The following is a 20,766-nucleotide window of genomic DNA, read 5'->3' as shown; positions in this document are numbered from 1 at the left end:
ATAAAACTTTGTTCTTTGTCTACTTTAAGGACTGGAAAGGGACAATTTGGCTGCAAAAGGACATACTCTGGGATCAAACAGAAGAGCTTGGAGAATAGGTAGAACTCCATATCTGAGTTTTGATTGACCTTCATCCACTATTGTTTGAGGTCTTCTGGGTCTAGTGGTAATCCAAGCAGCTAATTTTGACAGATTCAGTGTGTTTCACAAAATAGTTGGAATCTCACTGCTCTAATGTCTTCATACAAACAGTTTCTCTGATCATGACACTGAAAGGCAAATCCTATGCTATACATATCTTTATGTGAAAAAAGGGCATTTATGTGATTATGGTAATAGTTCATAAAATCTAGCAGACAAAGAATAATTTAGAATTCATTTATTCATAACAACAAAAGTTAATATTCTTCTCGCCTACAAAGGAGTTTAAGACATTAATCTTTTCTCCTGGATTTCTGCAGTTCTACAGAGCTAGTTTGGATTGCTTCACTGTTAGAGATGCCCTAACTTCTTTTCTTTTTGTCCTTTTTAGTATCTTCAAAATTCTGTTTTTCCCTAAATAAATAATGCTGGTTCCATCAAGATGGTATCAAAGTTGTCTTCCAGCTTTCCTGCAGATTTATGCAAGTATTTGAACAGAACACTGAATTCCTGTCTCTGTTTTGCAGCTAAACGTTTTACTGATACAGAATAAATCACTTCTCTACAACTGAAAATTTAAGATTTAAGCAACATAACATATCCTTTTATATTCTGTAAATTTCTTGTTGATGGTGTTTTTGGTTTGGGAACAGAAGAATAGTGTGTGTGTATGTCTGTTTATGAAAGTTATTTATATTTTTTCAGTGGGTTATTGCTTTTTCCTTTTTTTTTTTTTTCCTTCTTCTTATTTTGCTGATGATCCTCCTCTGTTTCTTTGGTGTCTGTCTTACCAAAGATCCTTCAGACCTCTGTAAATGTAATTTTAAACAGAGCTCACGAAAGGCCGGCAACAGCTTCAAGTACTTCAGTAGTTACTTGGGATCAAATTGTGTACTCCCTTGGCCTGACTTTGTTGGAAGCCTTGCAGTTGAAAGCAGAAAAAATTTGGCATGTAGCCATGAGACAATTGAGAAGCAAAGACCATAGACACAATAAATTCAGATTTATCTCTCTAGTAACTTCAGTGAAGCAATATGTCTAGACCATACTGAAACAATTTTGCTGTATGATCTGCCACTTACATGTTGCCATTCTAGAGAGCAGCTCTTTAAGGCTCTGTCCTCCAGGTTAAATGAATTTAGGGATGGTGAACTGGCAGCTCACAGAAGATATTTTTTCTTAGCAGTGTCTGTCAGGGGGATCTGCTGCTTTTGTTTTTATGCCAAATGCTTTTTCATGTTTTGGTCAAGGAGTTGAAAATACAGGAAAAAAATGCTATTAATAAAATTTGCAGATGACAATAGGGTTGGAGATATACTAAAGAATATGCTAAACAGATATGCTAAACAGCAATCTGACCATTTACCATTTTCTTAATAAGGCATTTTGAGTTAGAAGAATCCCTTCTCATATGTGCTTCTCTGTGTATGTATGACATTTTTTATTTTTTCCCCTTCAAGGATGGAAATAACATAATTCTCTTTTTTGTTAAACGCTGGTGACATCTGGTGAGCTTCTTGTAAACTCACTCTGCCTGAGAGGTACATAGCTGGCAAGGGGGCTTTGTCCTTTAGGTCAGATGGGAGCTGGATGAGACCATCTCTTGGGGCCATCCAGATCCACAAGTCTGTGCCCCACCTTCCCTGGCAATCTCTGCAGTTTTGGAAACTTCCTTGGTTTGAGCTGGTTTTGTTTATGGCTTTGTTGAGTTTATGGCTGGGGAGCATTGCCCCAGAGCTTTAAGGAAAGTGACCTTTTCGTTTATTCATTGTCACATGTAGACTTAGAGGAGCGGAAACAAGCTGTTGACATCACAGAACATATCTGAAGTGGTTTTGAGCTACAGGCTGAAAAATCCCAGATGAACTCCTGACCTTGAAGTTTATGGGCACTTAACTACTCACTGTAAGAGAGTATTGCCTTCTTTCAGAGTCCTTCAGCTACACTTAATCAGGTAAACCTAGGTATATGATTTTCAGTTACAGAAAAAAAAGAAGTTATACACTGTAACAAAGGGGGAAAAAAGTTCGTTCCAAAAACACACTCTGCCACGGAAAAGAGAGAGAATAAAAGACATATACAAACTGTATGAAAAACACCCCAAACCAAGCATATCTAACCACACTTCATCATTCCTGTGATGACATCTTGTGCCTCATTTCCCTGCTGCTTTCCTTGTGCAGGCAGGGAGAATGGAATCCTTGTCAGAGCTGCCCCAAAAGAGGCTGCACGCAACAAGTAAAGTGGAAATAGTTTATTGGGGTGATCGGCACTTGTCCAAAAGTCAGAAAGCACTGCTAGCAATCATTTGTCTGAGGTGTAAACTGGCATCTTTGTTTTCTGGCCCTGATTCAGGAGCAGAGTCACCTTCCCTGGAGGTGTTTAAAGGATGGGTGGATGAGGTGCTGAGGGGCATGGTTTAGTGATTGATGGGAATGGTTGTACTCGATGGTCCAGTGGGTCTTTTCCAGCCTAGTGATTCTGTGAAGGTCCCACATCCCTTCCCTGCCTCCCCCTGGGCAAGATTTTTGGACCACACCATCTCTCTGGTGGCACAGGGGTGCATTGAGTGCACCCTTAGCAAGTTTGCAGATGACACTAAGCTGGGTGGAAGTGTCGATCTGCTGGAGGGTAGGGAGGCTCTGCAAAGGGATCTGAACAGGCTGGACCACTGGGCTGAGGCCAATGGCATGAGGTTTAACAGGATTAAATGCCGGGTCCTGCACTTGGGGCACAACAACCCTGTGCAGTGCTACAGACTAGGAGAAGTCTGGCTAGAAAGATGCCTGGAGGAGAGGGACCTGGGGGTGTTGGTTGACAGCCGACTGAACCTGAGCCAGCAGTGTGCCCAGGTGGCCAGGAAGGCCAAAGGCATCTTGGCTTGTATCAGAAACGGCGTGACCAGCAGGTCCAGGGAGGTTGTTCTCCCTCTGTACTCGGCACTGGTGAGACCGCTCCTTGAATACTGTGTTCAGTTCTGGGCCCCTCCCCACAAGAAGGATGTTGAGGCTCTGGAATGAGTCCAGAGAAGAGCAACCAAGCTGGTGAAGGGGCTGGAGAACAGGCCTTATGAAGAACGGCTGAGAGAGCTGGGGTTGTTTAGCCTGGAGAAGAGGAGGCTGAGGGGAGACCTCATTGCTTTCTACAACTGCCTGAAAGGAGGTTGTGGAGAGGAGGGTGCTGGCCTCTTCTCCCAAGCGAGAGGGGACAAGACAAGGGGTAATGGCCTCAAGCTCCGCCAGGGGAGGTTTAGGCTGGACATTAGGAAAAAATTTTTCATGGAAAGGGTCATTGGGCACTGGAACAGGGTGCCCAGGGAGGTGGTTAAGTCACCTTCCCTGAAGGTGTTTAGCGGATGAGTGGATGAGGTGCTGAGGGGCATGGTTTAGTGATTGATGGGAATGGTTGTACTTGATAGTCCAGTGGGTCTTTTCCAGCCTAGTGATTCTGTGAAGGTCCCACATCCCTTCCCTGCCTCCCCCTGAGCAAGATTTTTGGACCACACCATCTCTCTGGTGGCACAGGGGTGTCCCCCAACTCCTCTTCTCCTCTCCCCATCACCTGCCCTGTGGTGAGCTGCCATAACTCTGTGACAGGCGTGGGTGCTGAAGTAACAATAAGCTAGTGAGGAGTGTCTCCAAGTGCCCATTGCCTCCAGCACAGCGGGGAAGGTGCCACTGCCATCGCTGTCAACATCTCCATCATCTCCTACAGGTCAGCTGGGTCCATTCCTGGCAAGGAAGGGGTGAAGGGTCTTGGGAAGCCCCAGCAAGGCCAGCTAGAGACCCCACTGCCTCCTTCACGCTGAAAGCACACAGCCTCCCCAGTACAAGCCTGCCTGACTTTTGCTCTGGAGAGGTGCCGACCCACACAAGATTTGTGTTGACAACCTGCAAACAACCTTGACACCCAAAGCCCCTGGGTGAAGCACGAGTCTGTGGGAGAGGCTGGATATTCCAAAAAGGATGAAGGATGTCTCACAAGCAGCAGGAACTGACCACTCAAGCTCTGGTAGACTGATCTGCAATCCCTGGTACCTGGTTGCAGTCGTCTAAGTTAACCAGGAGATGAAAATTTACTGCTGTCCAGAGGAGGACATCCTAATTCAGGAAGCAGTTTAGGGGATGAAGTGAGATGGGGCCACCTCCTTGGAGACTACTTGCAAGCAGATGTGTGAGAGTTAGACACCTCTGTAGGGTCTGGATGAAAAAGCCGCCTGGTTTATCATCAAATAGCAGGCAAAGTGTAAATCAGCTTACAAACACAGGCATTTGTTATTGAGACTGTCTAGGTGAAACTTGAATTTCAAAAAGGCTCAGAAGCTTTGAATACCTCATTCCTTCCCATCCAGCAGTCACTAATTCACTTAAGAGCCCCACCTCCACACCTCGTTGGCCTTGCCTAGGGTCTCAACCTCTCCCTGCCTCAATCCTGCCTGGATCCCAAGTGTCATGGGTGTCCTATGGGGGGAGAGATACCTGTGGCTGGTGCCCCTTGCTCTGCTGTAGGTGAGATGTGTGAGTCACGAGTGTATGTCCAGAAGCTGCAGATGGCCCTCAGCTCCTTCCCTGCCAATGTTTTTTCTCCACAGCAGCATTATGGAAGCAGTAGAAGCAGCTTTCCGTAAGTTTGCAGTATATGGTGACACGGCTGCCAGTGGCAACGACATGATGGGGAAAAACTTCTCCAAGATGTGCAGAGAGTGTGGGGTGATGGATGGGAAAACCATGACCAGCACCGATATTTACATTGTGTTCAACAAAGTCAAGTGAGTGTTGCTGGGGGGGGGCTCGGTAGGCAGCACAGCTGGGCAGGAGGAAGGAATGGCAGAAGACGGGCAGGCTTTCAAGCGAGGGGCAGCCTGGGCATTGCCCATCCTGCCGCTTCTCAACAGTAAGGTAACTTTCCTTTTGGTCTCCCCTCGCTGTAGGACCAACAGTGCCCGGACCATCACCTTTGCTGAGTTCCAGCAGGCCATGAAGGAGCTTTGTGGCAAGCGCTTCAAGGGCAAATCACCGGAGGAAGCGCTGCAGGCTGTGTATGGCCTCATTGAGGGGAAGGAGCCTGGCAGCGCAGGCACCACAGTGAGTATGAGTTGCCTCAGTCACTCTGCACCTTGAGCTGCGGTGGGACCATTTGTCCCTATCGCAGGGATGTGTGCTGTCATCACACACAGGGAAGAACTTGTCTGTGAGCTACCTCCTAATGCTGGCTCCCTCTTGCTGCCCTCCTCTCTTACAGAAAGCTACCAAGGTTGGTGGGGTTGAGAGGCTGACGGACACTAGCAAATACACTGGCAGCCACAAAGAGCGCTTTGATGAAAGCGGCAAAGGGAAGGGTCTTGCTGGTTGCCAGGATCTGACGGACAACAGTGGCTATGTTGGAGGCTACAAGGGAGCTGGCACATATGACAAAAAGCACTAGGACTGAAGCTGCTCTATGAAACAAGGACTTGCCGCCTGTACTGTGGAAGAGGAGGCAAATAAACATCTCATGCAAACAAGCCTTCTGTGTCTGCATGTCCCAAGTCCAGCAGGGTGGGAATCCTCAGGGTGAACACCAGGGGACTCTGCAGGCTCCCCATCTGATCATGGTTTAGTTGCTGTGCAGTGGGGTTAAATCCAAGCAAAATTCAGTATACATACACTGTCTGCACAGCATTAGCTATTTGTTAGAAAGCACTTAAATATTAAAAGGTTCATGCGAAACCAGCTTGTTTCATAAAAGTGTCTTTAATTTCAACTTTAAAACCTAATCCACTTATTTCAGAATACATTATATTTTCATTGCAAACTTTCATTACATAATAGTGAAGTTAAAAAAAATCAAATAACATGAAAGTAACATCCATTAAGAATGAAGGAGAAGAAATATTCCTCCAGTTTTGTTGTACCAGATAACACTTTAAGAAAGAGACAGGCAAATATATATCTCAGGAACACTGAGTACTGTCAGTAGCTGGCTAGTAGAGATTTGTGCAATTTCTTTATAACTAATATCCCCATGAATGTACTAAATGCACATAAAGAGCGAACAATTTCTCTGCAACAGGATTAAAGTGATAAAACACCTACATATAACTACGTCTAACTTCTAGACAAGTTGTTCCTGTAGAAAAATGTTTATTAAAAACAAAAGTTAATAATTTTCAATAAAAGTAATGTTTGGTCACATTTGAAACATGGTCTATTGCACTCAGTATCCTTCAGTAGCATGCACTTTCTGAAGGGTCTTGAACTGGACACCCAATATTAAACTACCTAAAATCACCAGGTATTTTTTTAAAAATAGACCACAAACTTAGTAAAAAGAAAAAAAATACAGTAACTCCTACATTTGTCTATAGTCATGTCTTTTATGAAAATTATTTCACACTTTCTCACTGTTACTGACCACAGTTTCTTGGCTAGAGAAAAAAATATCACTGCGTCTCTAAGAACAGCCTGTTCACAAAACAATTAAACATGTATGTTCTAACCAGCCATATGCAATAAATAAATCCAACTCTAAATCTTACTCTTCGTATTCTCCTAAAATCTCTGTATCTAGTAGGTGCAATGCCAGAAGATTCCTGAGACATAGGTATATGCCAGTAAAGTAGCTGCTTGTGAGGAATAAGTGATAAAATTTTTTTATCCATAATATTTAAAATGAGATTATACAAGGCAGAAGGGTAAAAATAGAATAAGAATTTGATGATATTATTTGCTATTACTATTGCTATACTTACACATTAAAGGAGATGCATGGTGCATTACAAAAGAGTTATAAGACAAACAGCTTTTCCTGAGATGCTCACAGGGATTAAAACTGGGACAAATGACAACACTCATGGACAAAAGTAAACTCTATGTCCATAAGCCTGTTTTAAAATATTTGAGCTAGTTTTGAAATTTGGCTTTAGAGATGGTAAGGTGTGCTAAAGTCTTGCAAATACTTTTCAATAAAGATTGGAAAAAAGGTAGAAATGATTGCTGCTCAAAACACAACACTGGGAGCTTTGGTACACCCAAACAGATACATAGTAAAGGTATCTCTGGAGGAGACCTGAAACCACACAGAGAAAGGAAGGTGCTGCTCCATTACCTTTCACTGTACAGCTGTCTTTTAAGGAACACAGTGACAGATTCCCAGATTCATTGTTTTAGGTGATGATACATTTTGTTCCAAAATGGGAGCAAGGCCTTGAGTTCCCAGGCTTCAGCAAGAAAAAAACAACTCCCTGAGCGACAGCTGGGCTTTCACGTGATGTAAGGAGCAAGAGAAATTGGTGATGTTTAAAGATGATGATGATGTTAGAAATTCACACTGCCAGTCCTCCTCTGCTTACATTACTACTGAGAAGAATAGAATTTGGTTTTTAAGGGGCTTGGGGACAAAATCAAACAGACTGTCACTCAAAGCAACTCACAAAATTTGACAGTGTATTTCCTTCACAGTGAGAAATGTTTATGCTATCCTTGAGGAGAGGAAAGGCTGGAACAACTCTAAATGCATTTGAGGACTAAGAATATTAATAACAGCAATATGAATCCCAATCTGCACTCAAAACCAAGAGAGGAAAACGGCTGAAAGACATTATATAGATTTTACATGACCACAAAAAGTAATGCCAATTAAGCTTAAAATAAAATTAAATTAAATGTAGCAACAATATAAGCATCTGCTCTGACGTCCTTGATACTCGCTTTGGGGCCCCTCCACTTTCAACACTCTATTTTGGAGCTGGTTTTTGCACAAATGGCAAGAAAAAGCAACCGTACCGACACAGGGCTTAGCTCTGAGCTTTGTAGAATGAAAGCGGCAATACAAAAATCAAAGTTGCTTAGTTTTGAAAACTGAACTGCTTCTCAAGAGAGTGACGGCTGTAGACAAGGAAGCTGCTGTTCTTCATGCTGTTAATGTGAAATGTCGTAATAGTAATTACGTAACCTCATCTCAACTGCGACAAATCCTGGTCGGTCATCAACACTGTGGAAAGACAACAAATATCATTGTGTAGGAAGCAGAAAGCTGCAAAGGTGTGTGAACCTTGTAAAGCTTAGGACTTTATCTCACCAACAGCTCATTTAAAGCTGCTCACAATTTTTTAAGGTTACCACAAGGATGCTGCAAAATGAATACCAAGTCGCAAATGTCGCTACAGAACATCCAGTTAGTGGATTTACTACTACTACTATTACTTTGTGGTTGGTGAAAGTACTACAAGAAAGAAATCATAAATCAGCTCCATTTAATTTTCTACTTTACTTACTTTAGTAATAATATAGAGAAAAGAAAATGTACAGAGCACTATCTGCCTTATAATGGGTACTACAGTAATACAGAGTGGCTTAGGGCCACTGAGAGAAGCTTATGCATAGATTATATGCCTGTTACTATCTTTTTTTCCTCTGTATCTCCACATGTTTGTTAATTTGGGAGAACATAAAATGTCAAGTCCATTATGTACTGAGGCAGGCTGCCTGATGAGCCTTTTTATGTATTTCCGCCTCCCCCCCCCCACCCCGGCAAGTATTAAAGATATTTCAGTATAAACAAATAAAAAGCAGCATACTTTATGATATGCTTATTAATCATACCAAAAAATGATCCCTTTCTCTCTAGTACTGTTAATAGCATTTTTTAAGTCAAACCAAAAGGCAGAAGATATTTTATGGCTCCTCATCCTTTCTAGAGTACTAGGTGTAATAAAAATAACAAAGAAGCATGGTACACAGAAGTGAAGTACCACAGCTTCTTAAATGGAATCTAGAGACCTTTGCCAGAGACACAAATTCTCCAGAGGGTGAACTGGAAGAATAAGTGACATTACAGTAAACTTTGGGTGCTTATGGAAACCTTCTTACAGCTAAAAGTTAACTTCAACAAAACAATTTAAAATGATAAATCATAAGACATTTTTATTAACAATTTTGCAATATAGTAATTAAAAAGTAGTATCAGGTAGGCTTTCTTTTTTTCTTCTCTTTATTTCATAACTCTAGCTTCTGAATTGTTATCCATTATGAAAAAGGTTTCTGATGTCTAAGTTATGATCTGAAAAGAAATTTTGCCTCTAATAGGAAGTCAAAGTGAGATCCAACTTGAATATTTTCAGAAATGAGAGAAGACAAAAATAGGTCAAAACTATTAATTATTGAGAAATGGAATGAATAATTTGGCAACAGGACTTTGAAATTTAAGTAGAGAGAGTCTTGGAAGTTAAAATAAAATATAGTCCATGATGAAACAAAAATATCTCCTTTTTCTCAAACTTCCTCTTCAAAATAAATCAGACTGACCTTTGTGTGGAAATACTTGGTTTTTATAATAGCCTGTTTTTTAGTAAATAATCATTTCAGCAAAATCAGCTGTGCAAGATCAGCTTCTTGTAGTGCACTCAATGATGCAAATAATTTTCACTTCAGAATCCAACTGACTCCCTAGTTTGGAGGTTGGTTGCAAGCTAAACACCAGCTGAAAAGATACATTTTGGAATACCTCATCCCCACCCCACTTCTGGCTGTTAAGCAGATTAAGATACTCTGTGAAAAGAAAGAGATTCACAACACACTCACGAGATTCACATCACACTCACTTGTATGTCCAACACAATTTCATTAGCTCATAGATTTCTGTTGGACAGACTTCAGGACGTTCCATTCGTTCTCCTCTTTCAATCATCTGTGCAACTTCACCACCTTTCATTCCCTGGAACAGAATAACCAGAGGTCATCAGAGTTGTGTGATTATAGCACACATTAGAGTATAAACCAAACAGGCCTGGAGTTGATTTTTGGGCTAGTCTTTGACTCATTAGTTGCAACAGGTAGGATGCTAAGGCCTGCTTTGGCCTCCAATAACCCTTTCGAGGTAGGAAAAGGCATGGGTTCAAATTTGCTCTGAAATTTTACAGAAAAAATTTGCCAGATAGAAGTACTCACCTTATATGGTTTTTGCCCGTAAGAGAAAGCTTCCCACATTAAAACCCCAAAACTCCAGACATCACTTTTGCTAGAAAATTTGTAGAAATTCATGCATTCTGGAGCATACCACTTGACTGGCCATTTTCCATGACTTTGTGCCTAAAATAAGTGACAGATAGGAAAAAAAGGAGGCTAGAGACAGTGGTAAGCAGACAACATCAGAATCCATATAAGCCCAGTTAACTTATGATCTGCACACCAAGTACCAAGTATAACATTTCTGATGCAGCTGGCATTACAAAGAATGAGTAGCAGCTTCTTCAGAAGTGCTTTGGCTAGGCTAGTGGCAGTGATTAAAGATGTTACGGCCTTTTCTGGCAACAGTTACTGTTCCCATAGGAAGGTCATCAGAATGGAGTATGCACTTGCTCCTCCTCTGCAGCATTTCATGGTCTGTCGTATTAGTTTTAAACAGCTTATTAAAGGGAATAGGAAGAAGGAAGAAATAATTTGAACTGTAAGAGCAACGTATCGGAAAAAGAGATACAGACAAGACTGAAGCCTTTTTCTCTCATGTATATTTTTACCTTATCAAATGTGGCAGTTATTTCAGTCCCCGTTGCTGTAGAGAGATCCAGTGATTTTAAAACCAAGCTAAATACATTCTGCTTATATCAAATGATTATTTACCAATGGTATTCTTTCAAAACAACTTTCCAGATTCAGTTCTATGACTCGATAATATAGTGTGTTAGCCTAAATTTTCTTTGGATGTAGTGAAAAATTAAGTGCCTCGAAGTTCATTTCTGCAACAAAGATATTTTCCCCATTTTATATGAGGAGGTAACTATTTCCACCATAAATTCCAACCTTCCAATGAAAAGTTTAACAAAAGTAAATTAAAGAAGCAAGCAATTAAAAGAAGAGACTAGCTTTTTCCACCCTAAACATCACTTAATGTTGATGATGCATTTTGAAAAGCAGTAACTTACAATCGTGCTATAAAACAATGGATGATACATACTATTTCTAATTTGCAACTTCTAACAAACACTGCACTTCAACTGAAAGTAACCTTATCAAGTTATGCTACTATACAGCTTTGATGTCTTGAACAAAGCTTACCTTATAATAATTTTCATCAGCACTGAGAGCTTTAGAAAGTCCGAAGTCACTAATTTTGGCATAATGTTGGGTGACTAACAGCACATTCCTTGCAGCCAGATCCCTATGAACAAAATTATTCTCCTCCAGGTATTTCATCCCCATGGAAACCTGATGTACTAGCTCTGTTATATTCTTCTCCGTGACATGTCTGAAAATCATAACTCAATTTTTAAGAGATCAGCAGCTCATTTTCATGACTTTTCAAGGAATTCAAATATAAATCTCTACTAAGAACCTCCCCACATCATACTAGGAAAGTGATTCACTTATGTTTTGGAAGCATAATGCCCTGAGCAAGATGATGTGTGATCATATCAACGAAAGAATGACTCAAGGACATGTGAAAATCCTTTAATGCATTCAAAATGCACTATTTTACCAGAAATATTTGACAGTTAGGAGACACATACAAGATAATAATTTCCCAGTGAAAATTAACTGCAATCATTAATTATTACATTAACAACATGTCAATTTAAAATTGCCCTTAAATAAAAATTAAAAAGACTTGAATCTTTTTTTCCCCTCTGGATAAATCCTATGAAATAAAACCAAAGCTTACATACCTATTTTTTTGCAAAAATTTGTTCAATGGCCCAAGTTCAGCCATTTCCATTACTAACATCCAGGCCTCAGCTTCACATATGCCTATCATCCGGACAATATATGGGTTATCCAGTTGCTGCATTACATTTGCTTCTCTCAGCAGTTCATCCTTTATGGCTGGATCATTACTTTCATTCTTAAGAATTTTTACAGCCACTGGCTTGGCACCCCTATGAAAAAGGGAATCCAGTCCTGAAATTAGTTGCTGCAAAATCTGTGTGTGAATGTACACATTCTTCATCTGATGTTTCTGTGCACGAAGTACAAACTGTGATAAAAGACAGCACTGATATTCGGAGAGGAAAAAAACTGACTGCAACAGGAACATCTCGCTAGGAAATGCTCAGAAGACAGCTAAGCAAGAGACAGAGAATAGAAGGAACCTGAGAAAATTGAGAATAGTCATAAAAAGTCTTAACAAGGCTGAAAACAAATGCACTGGACAAAATTTTCTTGCCTATTCTTCCCAGAATTTCCATAACATTTTTCTGGTTGAACAGCTTTACAGGGCTTTTTAGACAATGAGTTATTTTGGGGGTGACAATAAAACATGCAGCATTGCAAGGCCCCAAGGCAGTGCTCTGAAATCCTGAGAAACTTAGCTTACTCCAGCAACCTTCAGCTCATACAACTAAGTGAAAGTGTGACTGATTAGATCTGCATAGCTCAAATGTGAAACAAGATTAGTAAATACACAACCTGGGACCAGAGCCCTTCAAATTCCCTCTGACTGGAAAAAGAAAAAGCCTTCCAGGCTCTGAAAACCTTGGTTAAAGAAATGCCTTCTGCTTCCAAGTGGTGAAAGAGTATTTATAATCAACCTATGCACTTGAACAACATACCAATAGCATTTTACCATGAAAATACATGAACAGGCAGGTGCTCCCACTTCAGCCAGTATAAACAGGGTCTGTTCCTACTGCAATTACAGGATAAAAGAGGTCACAACATGTTCTGTCTTCTGGAAAATCAACATTCCAGCTTCATGAAACAGGTACTTATTACTCTTACTTTAGGTGAAAATCTCTTTGCTACAGGAAAGCTGTCCACCCTACACTATTTCTCAAAGAGATGCTGTGCAGATGGGAAATATTGAGTAGGATGACTGCCCATTTCAACTATGGAGGAAGCCAGCAGACTTCCCATTCTACTATGCCGAAGGACACTTCCCCACTTTACAGACAGAAGTAATGGCTGAGATGTGACTATTCTGCAGACAGGGAGGTATCTGCACACAGAGAAAAAGAAAATGAATGTATAGAAAATGAGCATATGGGTATATATACAGAGAGAAACCAATGAATGATAGCTGAAATTATTTAGGCACAGACCGTCACCTGAAAAGACAAGCAAAGATTACTGCCACTGTGGAAGAAAAAAGGCTAGAGCTGTTATATTAAAATCCACAAAAAGAGAAGGAAACACTTACTTTTTCATCTTGTAGAACCCTTTCTTTACAGTACCAAAGTTTCCAGATCCAAGTTCTCCTTCCTCCAAAGTCAACAATTTCCTGTCAAGAGTGACATTTTTTGGTTTCATTTCATCTGGATCAGCATATGGACTTTCATAGACCTCAGTATCCATGGGTAAGGCCTCTCTCTGATCACCTGCAGTTCAGTCAATCAAAACAAATTAGACATTATGTGAGACCTTTTTGCTGCCACAGCTACTATATTCACCATTTCTGTGGTCAGGATTGTCACTGTGTTTGACTTCAGGGCATTAGAAAAAAACACAAGCTGTCCAGCTACAGGCAGATTAGAACATTCCAAAAGAGAGTGACATCCGCCTGGTGACACGTTCTAACTACTGAGTATCTCTGCAACATGAAACTAGGAAGTCCCTTGACAGAAGGAGGGTTAAAGACTGGCCCTTCTCTTTAGTATCTTCCATTAGATACCTCAGACAATTCTTCATTCAGAATGCTGCCTCATATAGTTTATTCTTAGGGACTAATATTTAATTGCATTTTACAGAAAGCCTGAGCACTAGCTTGGCACTGTGTAAGCAACAAGGCACAATTCTTTTTATTAAGTGCAAGGACGTGGCTTTTACAGGCAAGGAAGTAATAATCTTTCACTTCAACAAAGAAAAAGGGATTTATAACTTTTATTACAGACGGTGACAACTGGCAGTTTTAGGTCTCAGACTTGAGCTCAATAGTGGCTATAACAACACACCACATTCTGTGAAATATTTACAAGAATGAAGAAATATGCATAGAAGGGAGATCTCTGGCATGAAGAAAGAAATTGTATTATACTCTGCCTACCTTTTTCTGCCCCTGCAAGACCTCTGTTCCTTTGCAGCACGTAAGGATTAAAAGTTGCTTCATCAGTGGGGTGGCCAATAGTTGGCTGAAACTGCAGCACACAAATAGAGTTTTTATGTTTAATGACAAGGCAAGTGAAAAGCATTTCCTCCCCCGAGGATTATGGCATAATGTTTGCAACAGACACACAGGTGAGAATCAGAAAGCGAGAGAAGGATCCAACAAAGTCTGTTTCATTCTTGAGGTTATTGCTTGAGTAAATATGCAGGCCAAATGAAACATACACTGACGAAGCATAAAAAGGTATTGTAAATATTTCAGAGCATTTGATCTGGGAGAATTAACTGGAATGGTACATGCACAAATCTTATTCTGCTATGATATTTTCAAACTTGCCTTTTAGCACAAGTAGTTTATAACTACTTGTTATAAAGGATTTCTCTTTAATCTGTCCTTCTGCCCTCTCCAACTTATCCCTCTCCATCTCTAAGCCACTGAGAAATTCCTAGCACAACTGAAAACAGATAGTACTTCCCTCTTTCTCTTGTGGATGTTATAGAACTCCACTTGGAATGAAATGGGGCAAAATGTAATTATTTTAGTAAGCTTGTGTAAAATCATGGACAAACACCACGGACCAGATACTAGGCCAGTCTGTCTGCTCTGAGGGAGGTAAAATGACCAAATTCTTACTGTACCTGAACCTCTGGTTCAAATACAATCCCCTCTGCCTTTATTCTTTGTCAGAGGAATAGTATAGAGCACACAAACAACCCCAACAGAAACATAATGTGTAATGGGGCTCCTTGGCTGAAAGGTGAGTCTGGCACAATAAAGTACAGATGAAAGAAATTTATAATCTAATCTCTTCTGTCTGTGAAGTATTGAGAAAAGAGAATTACAGAACTTAATTCTGTAGTTTGGTCCCTTGTCTTTCTCAAAGAAATTTTATTCTACCCGTGAGTGACCTTATAATCCTAAGAAAGCATTCTAAAATCAAAAATTCAAATATCAACATGAGTTTTCTCAGCTCAACTAGGAAACATTGGTGTGTTGTACTTGCAAAACATTGGATAGGGCTGTTTTGTAGATATTTGTGCATGTAATTCTTCTTTTTGATAACTGAAGCTTTCAGAGGCGTTTCTGCCTGAAACTGTTGTGGTTTTCAAGTAGAGAGAAACAGAGCTTAAGAAATATCCACAAGTGAGTACATTGTAAGTTTTATCCCTTGGAAACTATGTTTTGTACAGAAAATGCCTGACCCTGGTGGTAGGTAAAATGAAGCAATCTGCCTAGCTGAATGAAGCAGAAAAAGTTTCACTACATATATTTTACAGCAAACTTGGAATAGGAGGCCATCACTTGTCAAGATTCTGGCCCAGTAAAACAAGCCTGATGGCATCAGGGATGGCATGGGTAATGTTTCTAATTTGAATCACTCAGTCTCGTGGAACAGTATTGGAAGGCCATTTGGTATCAGGGCAAGCCACAAGAGCCCTGAGACAATTCTGAGATGGGTCAGGGACCAAACTGACCTGACAATTTCAAAGAAGAAAATTAATGCTATAAACCAAGATGCTCAGCTATAGTTTTGTTTTTCTAGCCTAGTACATTTTGCCAGGTCTGCATTTCCAAGACTCGTTTTCACATACAGGCCACTTACTAACCTAATAAACCCCACCAAGATTGGAACTGAATCCTAAACCTCTCAAATAATGGGCTTGCAGTTTCACTGTGGACACTTAATACAGTCTTTCCCTACACTATGTCAAGATATATGGAGAAATACTTATGTTCAGTCAAAAATATTAATCATCTTTTGCAAAGCAAAACCAAGTCAGATGGAATTATATGTACTGAGATCACAGTGATTTTAATTTGTGTATTTCATATACCCCCTATTGCTTAAGAACACATCAAGACTTCTTAGGGTTTTTATCTTATTGCTAGTTACTATAACCCATTTGGTATTACTACTAAGAAGTGATTATATTTCCACTGGATAGCTTCCCAGATGTATTGTTGCTTCCCAGGGAGATAATTTTACATTCCAAAAGGTTAATCCACTAATTCAACCAATTAATTCAGTGTATACCAAGCAATATGGACTGACATTAAAACCTGTTGCTAGACAGACACAAGTACAATGGAAGCAGGTGCAAATTGCCACATTGTATCAATTTTATGGAAGCCTCTAGTAAAGACTTCTTGGCCAAGGGGTCCAAAAGCAGAGTAGAAAAAAACAAAAAAAAAACAAAGATAAAAATATGGTGAGTACCTAAGAAATGACCTGAGATGCCAAGTGTTCAGTGGCAGTTTCCAGGACACTAGAAGCAAAGTTCTCAGACACTTAGGAATGATGGAATTACGGTTTCACTTTTTGCATACTTTACCCTTCAAATAATCATTCTGACAGAAATGAAAAATGTACAGAAAATGACATCTAGAAAAGACTGCAACAGCTTGGGACTCCTCTACTTTTTGAAAGCTTTGATATCAATTGTCGATCAATTGTCCTCTGTTTACTATTGGGAGTACCTCAACTGTGTACCAAAAAGTATGACATCTGAACCCAAGCCTGGAAAAGCCCCACAGCACACTCCTCACTTAAAACACCGAAACTTTTTCTGTAGTCACAATTCGGTGAAGTCACACAGGTGTAGCTGTAGCTCCGAGCTAACCAATGAAGTGTGTTAGCTCTATTTTCTTTCTTTCCCCAGTCAAGTGCTGGATATGGTTGCTGTTATATAACAAGGAATAGAAATTCAGCCCACAAAAGTGTACAATTTAAGTAAAAAGACTGTTCCATTTTGCCTCATCATAACCCAAGCTTATGAGAAACGAGATACAAGGACTTTGAGAAAGGCCTTTGGAAATGATAATCTCATGATTTCAAATGGACTTGAACTTACTGTTCGAAGAATTAATGCTTTCCTGATGGCAATAAAACCCTGCAGGCTGAATCATAATGATGGAAATTATCAATTCCACTGCAATACCTTGTACAGGTCTGATAAGTAAGCTTCATTTGATTGCTGCTGAACAACAAGGCAGAAATACTTAAGAAGTACTCAGCCAGTAATGGATAACACCACAAATTAAAAAAAAAAATAGAAAATTGGAGGGCATAATATCTTATGTAATTAGGATTAGTTGCATAACAGAGAGGTAGTTAAATATCCCTGATCCTAGGTCTCAGTGTACTGTTGTACTTTGGACTGGCCAGAAAGCATTCATGTACATCAAATCCAGACATCTCAAGAACCCACTCACCAGTGCAGAACAGCTGGTAAAAATACAGTTCTGGCCATGACCTAGCTGTCTCCTCAAATAGGACATACAGAGGTGTTCCTGCTTTTTTGCAACTCAAAACAAAAATGAAAGCATCAGAAAGGACTGGATGCTTTTGTTTGGAAACAGCTTTAAAAAAACTGAGCATATCATTCCTGTGTTTGTGAATAAAACCCTGCAGATATGATTTGGAAATGACAGTGACACCAAATCTAACAATGCAGGTTCTCTTTCTCAGAAAGCTGCTCATTTTTAAGATGAGTGATTATGTCATACATGTAATTAGTTTTAGCATAGTTAACTAATATATATGTATGTGTGGAATGATACTTCTCATTGTTGCAGATTTATTAAAAAGCTTAACATTGCCTTTTTCATTAATATTTCAAGTTGAACTACGAATTAATGTTTCACAGACTCCTTTTCAGCTCATATTAGGAACTTGGGAATATTGTGCAGCACTCAGAAAACCTCAAACATTTTTCTTTAGTTCTGCCAGTTACGTATTCATGGCATGCAGCACCCTGCATGACTTTGAATAGAATTTTCTAGCAGAAAGGTTGGAATTTTTCTCTTGGAGTCAAGTCAAGCTTATTAGAAATGGTGCAGGAAGTACGCATCACTGCATGTACAGTGGTCTGGGTAATAATGCAATAAAATTTCCTTTTTATTTAACTATCATTTATATATAAAGTCATTTCTGCCCTACATTTAAAAACTTGCAAGTTTAATTCTGCAGATCTTTTTCTGACAAAGGGAGCTTAGTTTCAGGACAACCATGTTAGGAGGTAGGAGATTGCTTCTTGTATTCTTTCAAGAGCAGAGAATGGGCAAAATGACCATGGATTTGCTCATCCAGTAAAAATGAATACAAGAAATGAGTCCACTAGAGGATCCTGTTAAAACAGCACATACTATGTAACATCTTGTGGTATGCACACATGTAAACTAAGGATGGGCTGTCATTTTATGCTCTTCTACTAGAAAGCTGTTGTGGGCCTGTCCTGCTTTTACATACACAATTTTTTTTCTCTTTCTCTAGGGTTTAAATTTGATTGGTTAAATTTCTCAGGTACCTGTAATTAAGCTATTCTAAATGTGCTGTTTTCCTTCTTACTAGGGACTGGCTATGGCACTATTATGCTCATACAGCCACGTCCACAATGACAGGAAAAGGGAGTTTGCCCAGGGAGGTGGTTGAGTCACCTTCCCTGGAGGTGTTTAAGGGACAGGTGGACAAGGCGCTGAGGGGCATGGTTTAGTGATTGATAAGAATGGTTGGACTCGATGATCCGGTGAGTCTTTTCCAACATGGTGATTCAATGATTCTATGATTCTTCTAGTAAAGAAATGCTGTTTTCTATGAATTGGTAACACCTTAGTAGTATAACCCCTATGCAGGTTTGATAGCATCTAGCTCATGCAATAAGAACAAGATCCACTTAGCCTTTGCTTTAAAGTTTGAATTAAACAGCTCTATTCTAAGTCTGATTTTTTATTGTAAAGATTACCATTTTATTGTAAAGAATATTCTTAGTAAGGCAACCTGTACATAAAATGTAATTTCTTTTCAAGTTAATAATTCTGATTTGCAAAAATGCAAACATATATGTAGAGGTAGAAAGTTGTTTTATTCTGCTAAACCAAACCGAATAGCAAAATACTGCACGGCAGACCTTAAACTCCATGATCTTTGTCGAAGATATCATCATCGCCACTAGGTGGCACAAACTCATTTAAATTGTTGTCTAAATTGCCAGTTTTACAGTAGTGAGTAAAACAGCTTGAAAAATTTTGATCCATGTCCTAAAATTAGATCTGAAAAACGATCTGTGAAATTAAAAAAACCCATGACTTCCAAGGCTGAATAAACGTAATAGCATAAATTTTTAATTTTACTGTCTGAAATTTTTTGACATAAGACAGGTGGCTGTCTAATTAATGAAGTCTAAAGTAAATTCTGCATGTTGGGGTTAATAGAGCATAAATGTTGGAAATGTTCAGAGCAGGGATTTTGTTTAGATATACTCCAAATTTTGGAAAACTTGGCAGTAAGATGAAATTTGTGGGTTGAGTATTCAGGGGCAACAACATACAAATGGTGTCAAATTGATGAAATTATTTTCCTAAAATCCCAGTCTTCTGTTGCCAGCATGCTTCTGTCTGTACTTTTTGCATGTTTCCCAGAAGGCAGGAAAGATGTATTCGGCTGCAGAAAAACACATACAGAAGCATAGGTTTTACCAGGCTAACAGAGAGCAGAGTGACCAAAAACACATCTACAGAATTCAGACCCCATGCTCTCTTTTCTGAATAAAACCAAAATACTTCTCTTGTCTAATGTGTTACAGCATGGCATTTTTTTTCTGATGGGATTAGACCATGTCCTGACACTATATATGTATTCGTACAAGATGACAGCATTTAAAAATGACTTGTGGGACCTGTAAGGGTATGCAGATGACAACAGCTATTAGTATTTGTGCATAAAAGTGAACTGAAAATTAATAATTATTATTTACCAGAATTATCAAAAATAGTATATGTCAAACACAGTTTTTCATTCTGAACATACATCTAGGGCTTTTTATGCCTGTTCATATTTGTTGAAATACATGGAATTGGAAATAAATAAATAAACAAAAAAGAGAGACTTATGGGTGGAACAGGTACACACACGTTATTCTCTGCATGCAAACATAGCTCATAACTACATGCTTCACAACTACATCAACTACTGGACGGCATAATTTCCTAGCCATGCAGAAAATGCATGCAGCATTTTCATTAGTACAAGGCTGGTTTCCCTTGACTCCTAGCTATCTTATCACCTTCCCCATTGTGCCTGGTCCTGTGACATCTTGCACCTGGCTAAATGTAATCAATGTCAATGCATAACAAGATTTGTGCACATTGGTTCTGTAAGAATATACTTTGTGGTTGTTATTAACAAATTGTTCCCTAAATGTGCTCAGTAATAGCTCTGTGTAGGCAAGCCAATTTTCTCATTAGGAAGGATAGTTCAGAGTAGAAATATAATTTCGTTCTCTTCTAAGTGACTGTTTTTTGGAAAACATTTTATCATTTACATTTTATTTGCAGATATATTGAGATCTGCACTAATATTTTGGGATGCTAGAAATTACTTGAAAACAGTCCCTCGATTTTAAAACTTCTTTAAAACCATTGCTTTAGATATAAAATGAAGGCCACAGTTATGCAGATTGTTAGGAAAGAAGCAGAAAGCTTACAAGATCTTCACAATCTAATTGTTAGTAGCCCAGACACACATTTAGTAACAGCAAGCCAAACAGAGGGGCATGGGGGGGAAGAGTGAAATTAGTCACGTGTAAGTCCTTTTAACTCAGTCAAAAACCTAAA

The 20,766-nt window shown here is 39.5% G+C and overlaps 2 protein-coding genes across 6 annotated transcripts in view; one reads left to right on the top strand and one right to left on the bottom strand.

Annotated features, from left to right (window-relative positions):
• The window catches only part of LOC138733049 (tubulin polymerization-promoting protein family member 2-like), a 35,761-nt gene extending 29,897 nt beyond the window's left edge, over window positions 1-5,864 (top strand). Inside the window, exons 2-5 of one of the 5 annotated variants that reach the window (XM_069879936.1) lie at window positions 1,923-2,095; window positions 4,733-4,909; window positions 5,072-5,225; window positions 5,383-5,864. In XM_069879936.1, coding sequence (XP_069736037.1) covers window positions 4,740-4,909; window positions 5,072-5,225; window positions 5,383-5,565 — 507 coding nt within the window. In that variant the 5' untranslated portion in view covers window positions 1,923-2,095; window positions 4,733-4,739 and the 3' untranslated portion in view covers window positions 5,566-5,864. Of the gene's footprint in view, window positions 1-1,582; window positions 2,096-3,881; window positions 4,910-5,071; window positions 5,226-5,382 lie in introns of those variants that run through there. The other 4 variants (XM_069879935.1, XM_069879938.1, XM_069879937.1 and 1 more) reach the window with 4 other exon arrangements.
• A 38-nt stretch (window positions 5,865-5,902) lies between these two features.
• Window positions 5,903-20,766, bottom strand: part of SYK (spleen associated tyrosine kinase) — a 51,324-nt gene continuing 36,460 nt past the window's right edge. The window contains exons 8-14 of the mRNA XM_069879922.1: window positions 14,095-14,185; window positions 13,252-13,429; window positions 11,783-11,992; window positions 11,175-11,364; window positions 10,068-10,208; window positions 9,722-9,834; window positions 5,903-8,112 (exon numbers count right to left, since the gene is read on the bottom strand). Coding sequence (XP_069736023.1) covers window positions 8,040-8,112; window positions 9,722-9,834; window positions 10,068-10,208; window positions 11,175-11,364; window positions 11,783-11,992; window positions 13,252-13,429; window positions 14,095-14,185 — 996 coding nt within the window. The 3' untranslated portion in view covers window positions 5,903-8,039. The remainder of the gene's footprint in view (window positions 8,113-9,721; window positions 9,835-10,067; window positions 10,209-11,174; window positions 11,365-11,782; window positions 11,993-13,251; window positions 13,430-14,094; window positions 14,186-20,766) is intronic.

The sequence above is a fragment of the Phaenicophaeus curvirostris genome, chromosome Z, assembly GCF_032191515.1.
Source record: "Phaenicophaeus curvirostris isolate KB17595 chromosome Z, BPBGC_Pcur_1.0, whole genome shotgun sequence".
Taxonomy (NCBI): domain Eukaryota; kingdom Metazoa; phylum Chordata; class Aves; order Cuculiformes; family Cuculidae; genus Phaenicophaeus; species Phaenicophaeus curvirostris.
This window is presented reverse-complemented; position numbering and strand designations above follow the sequence as displayed.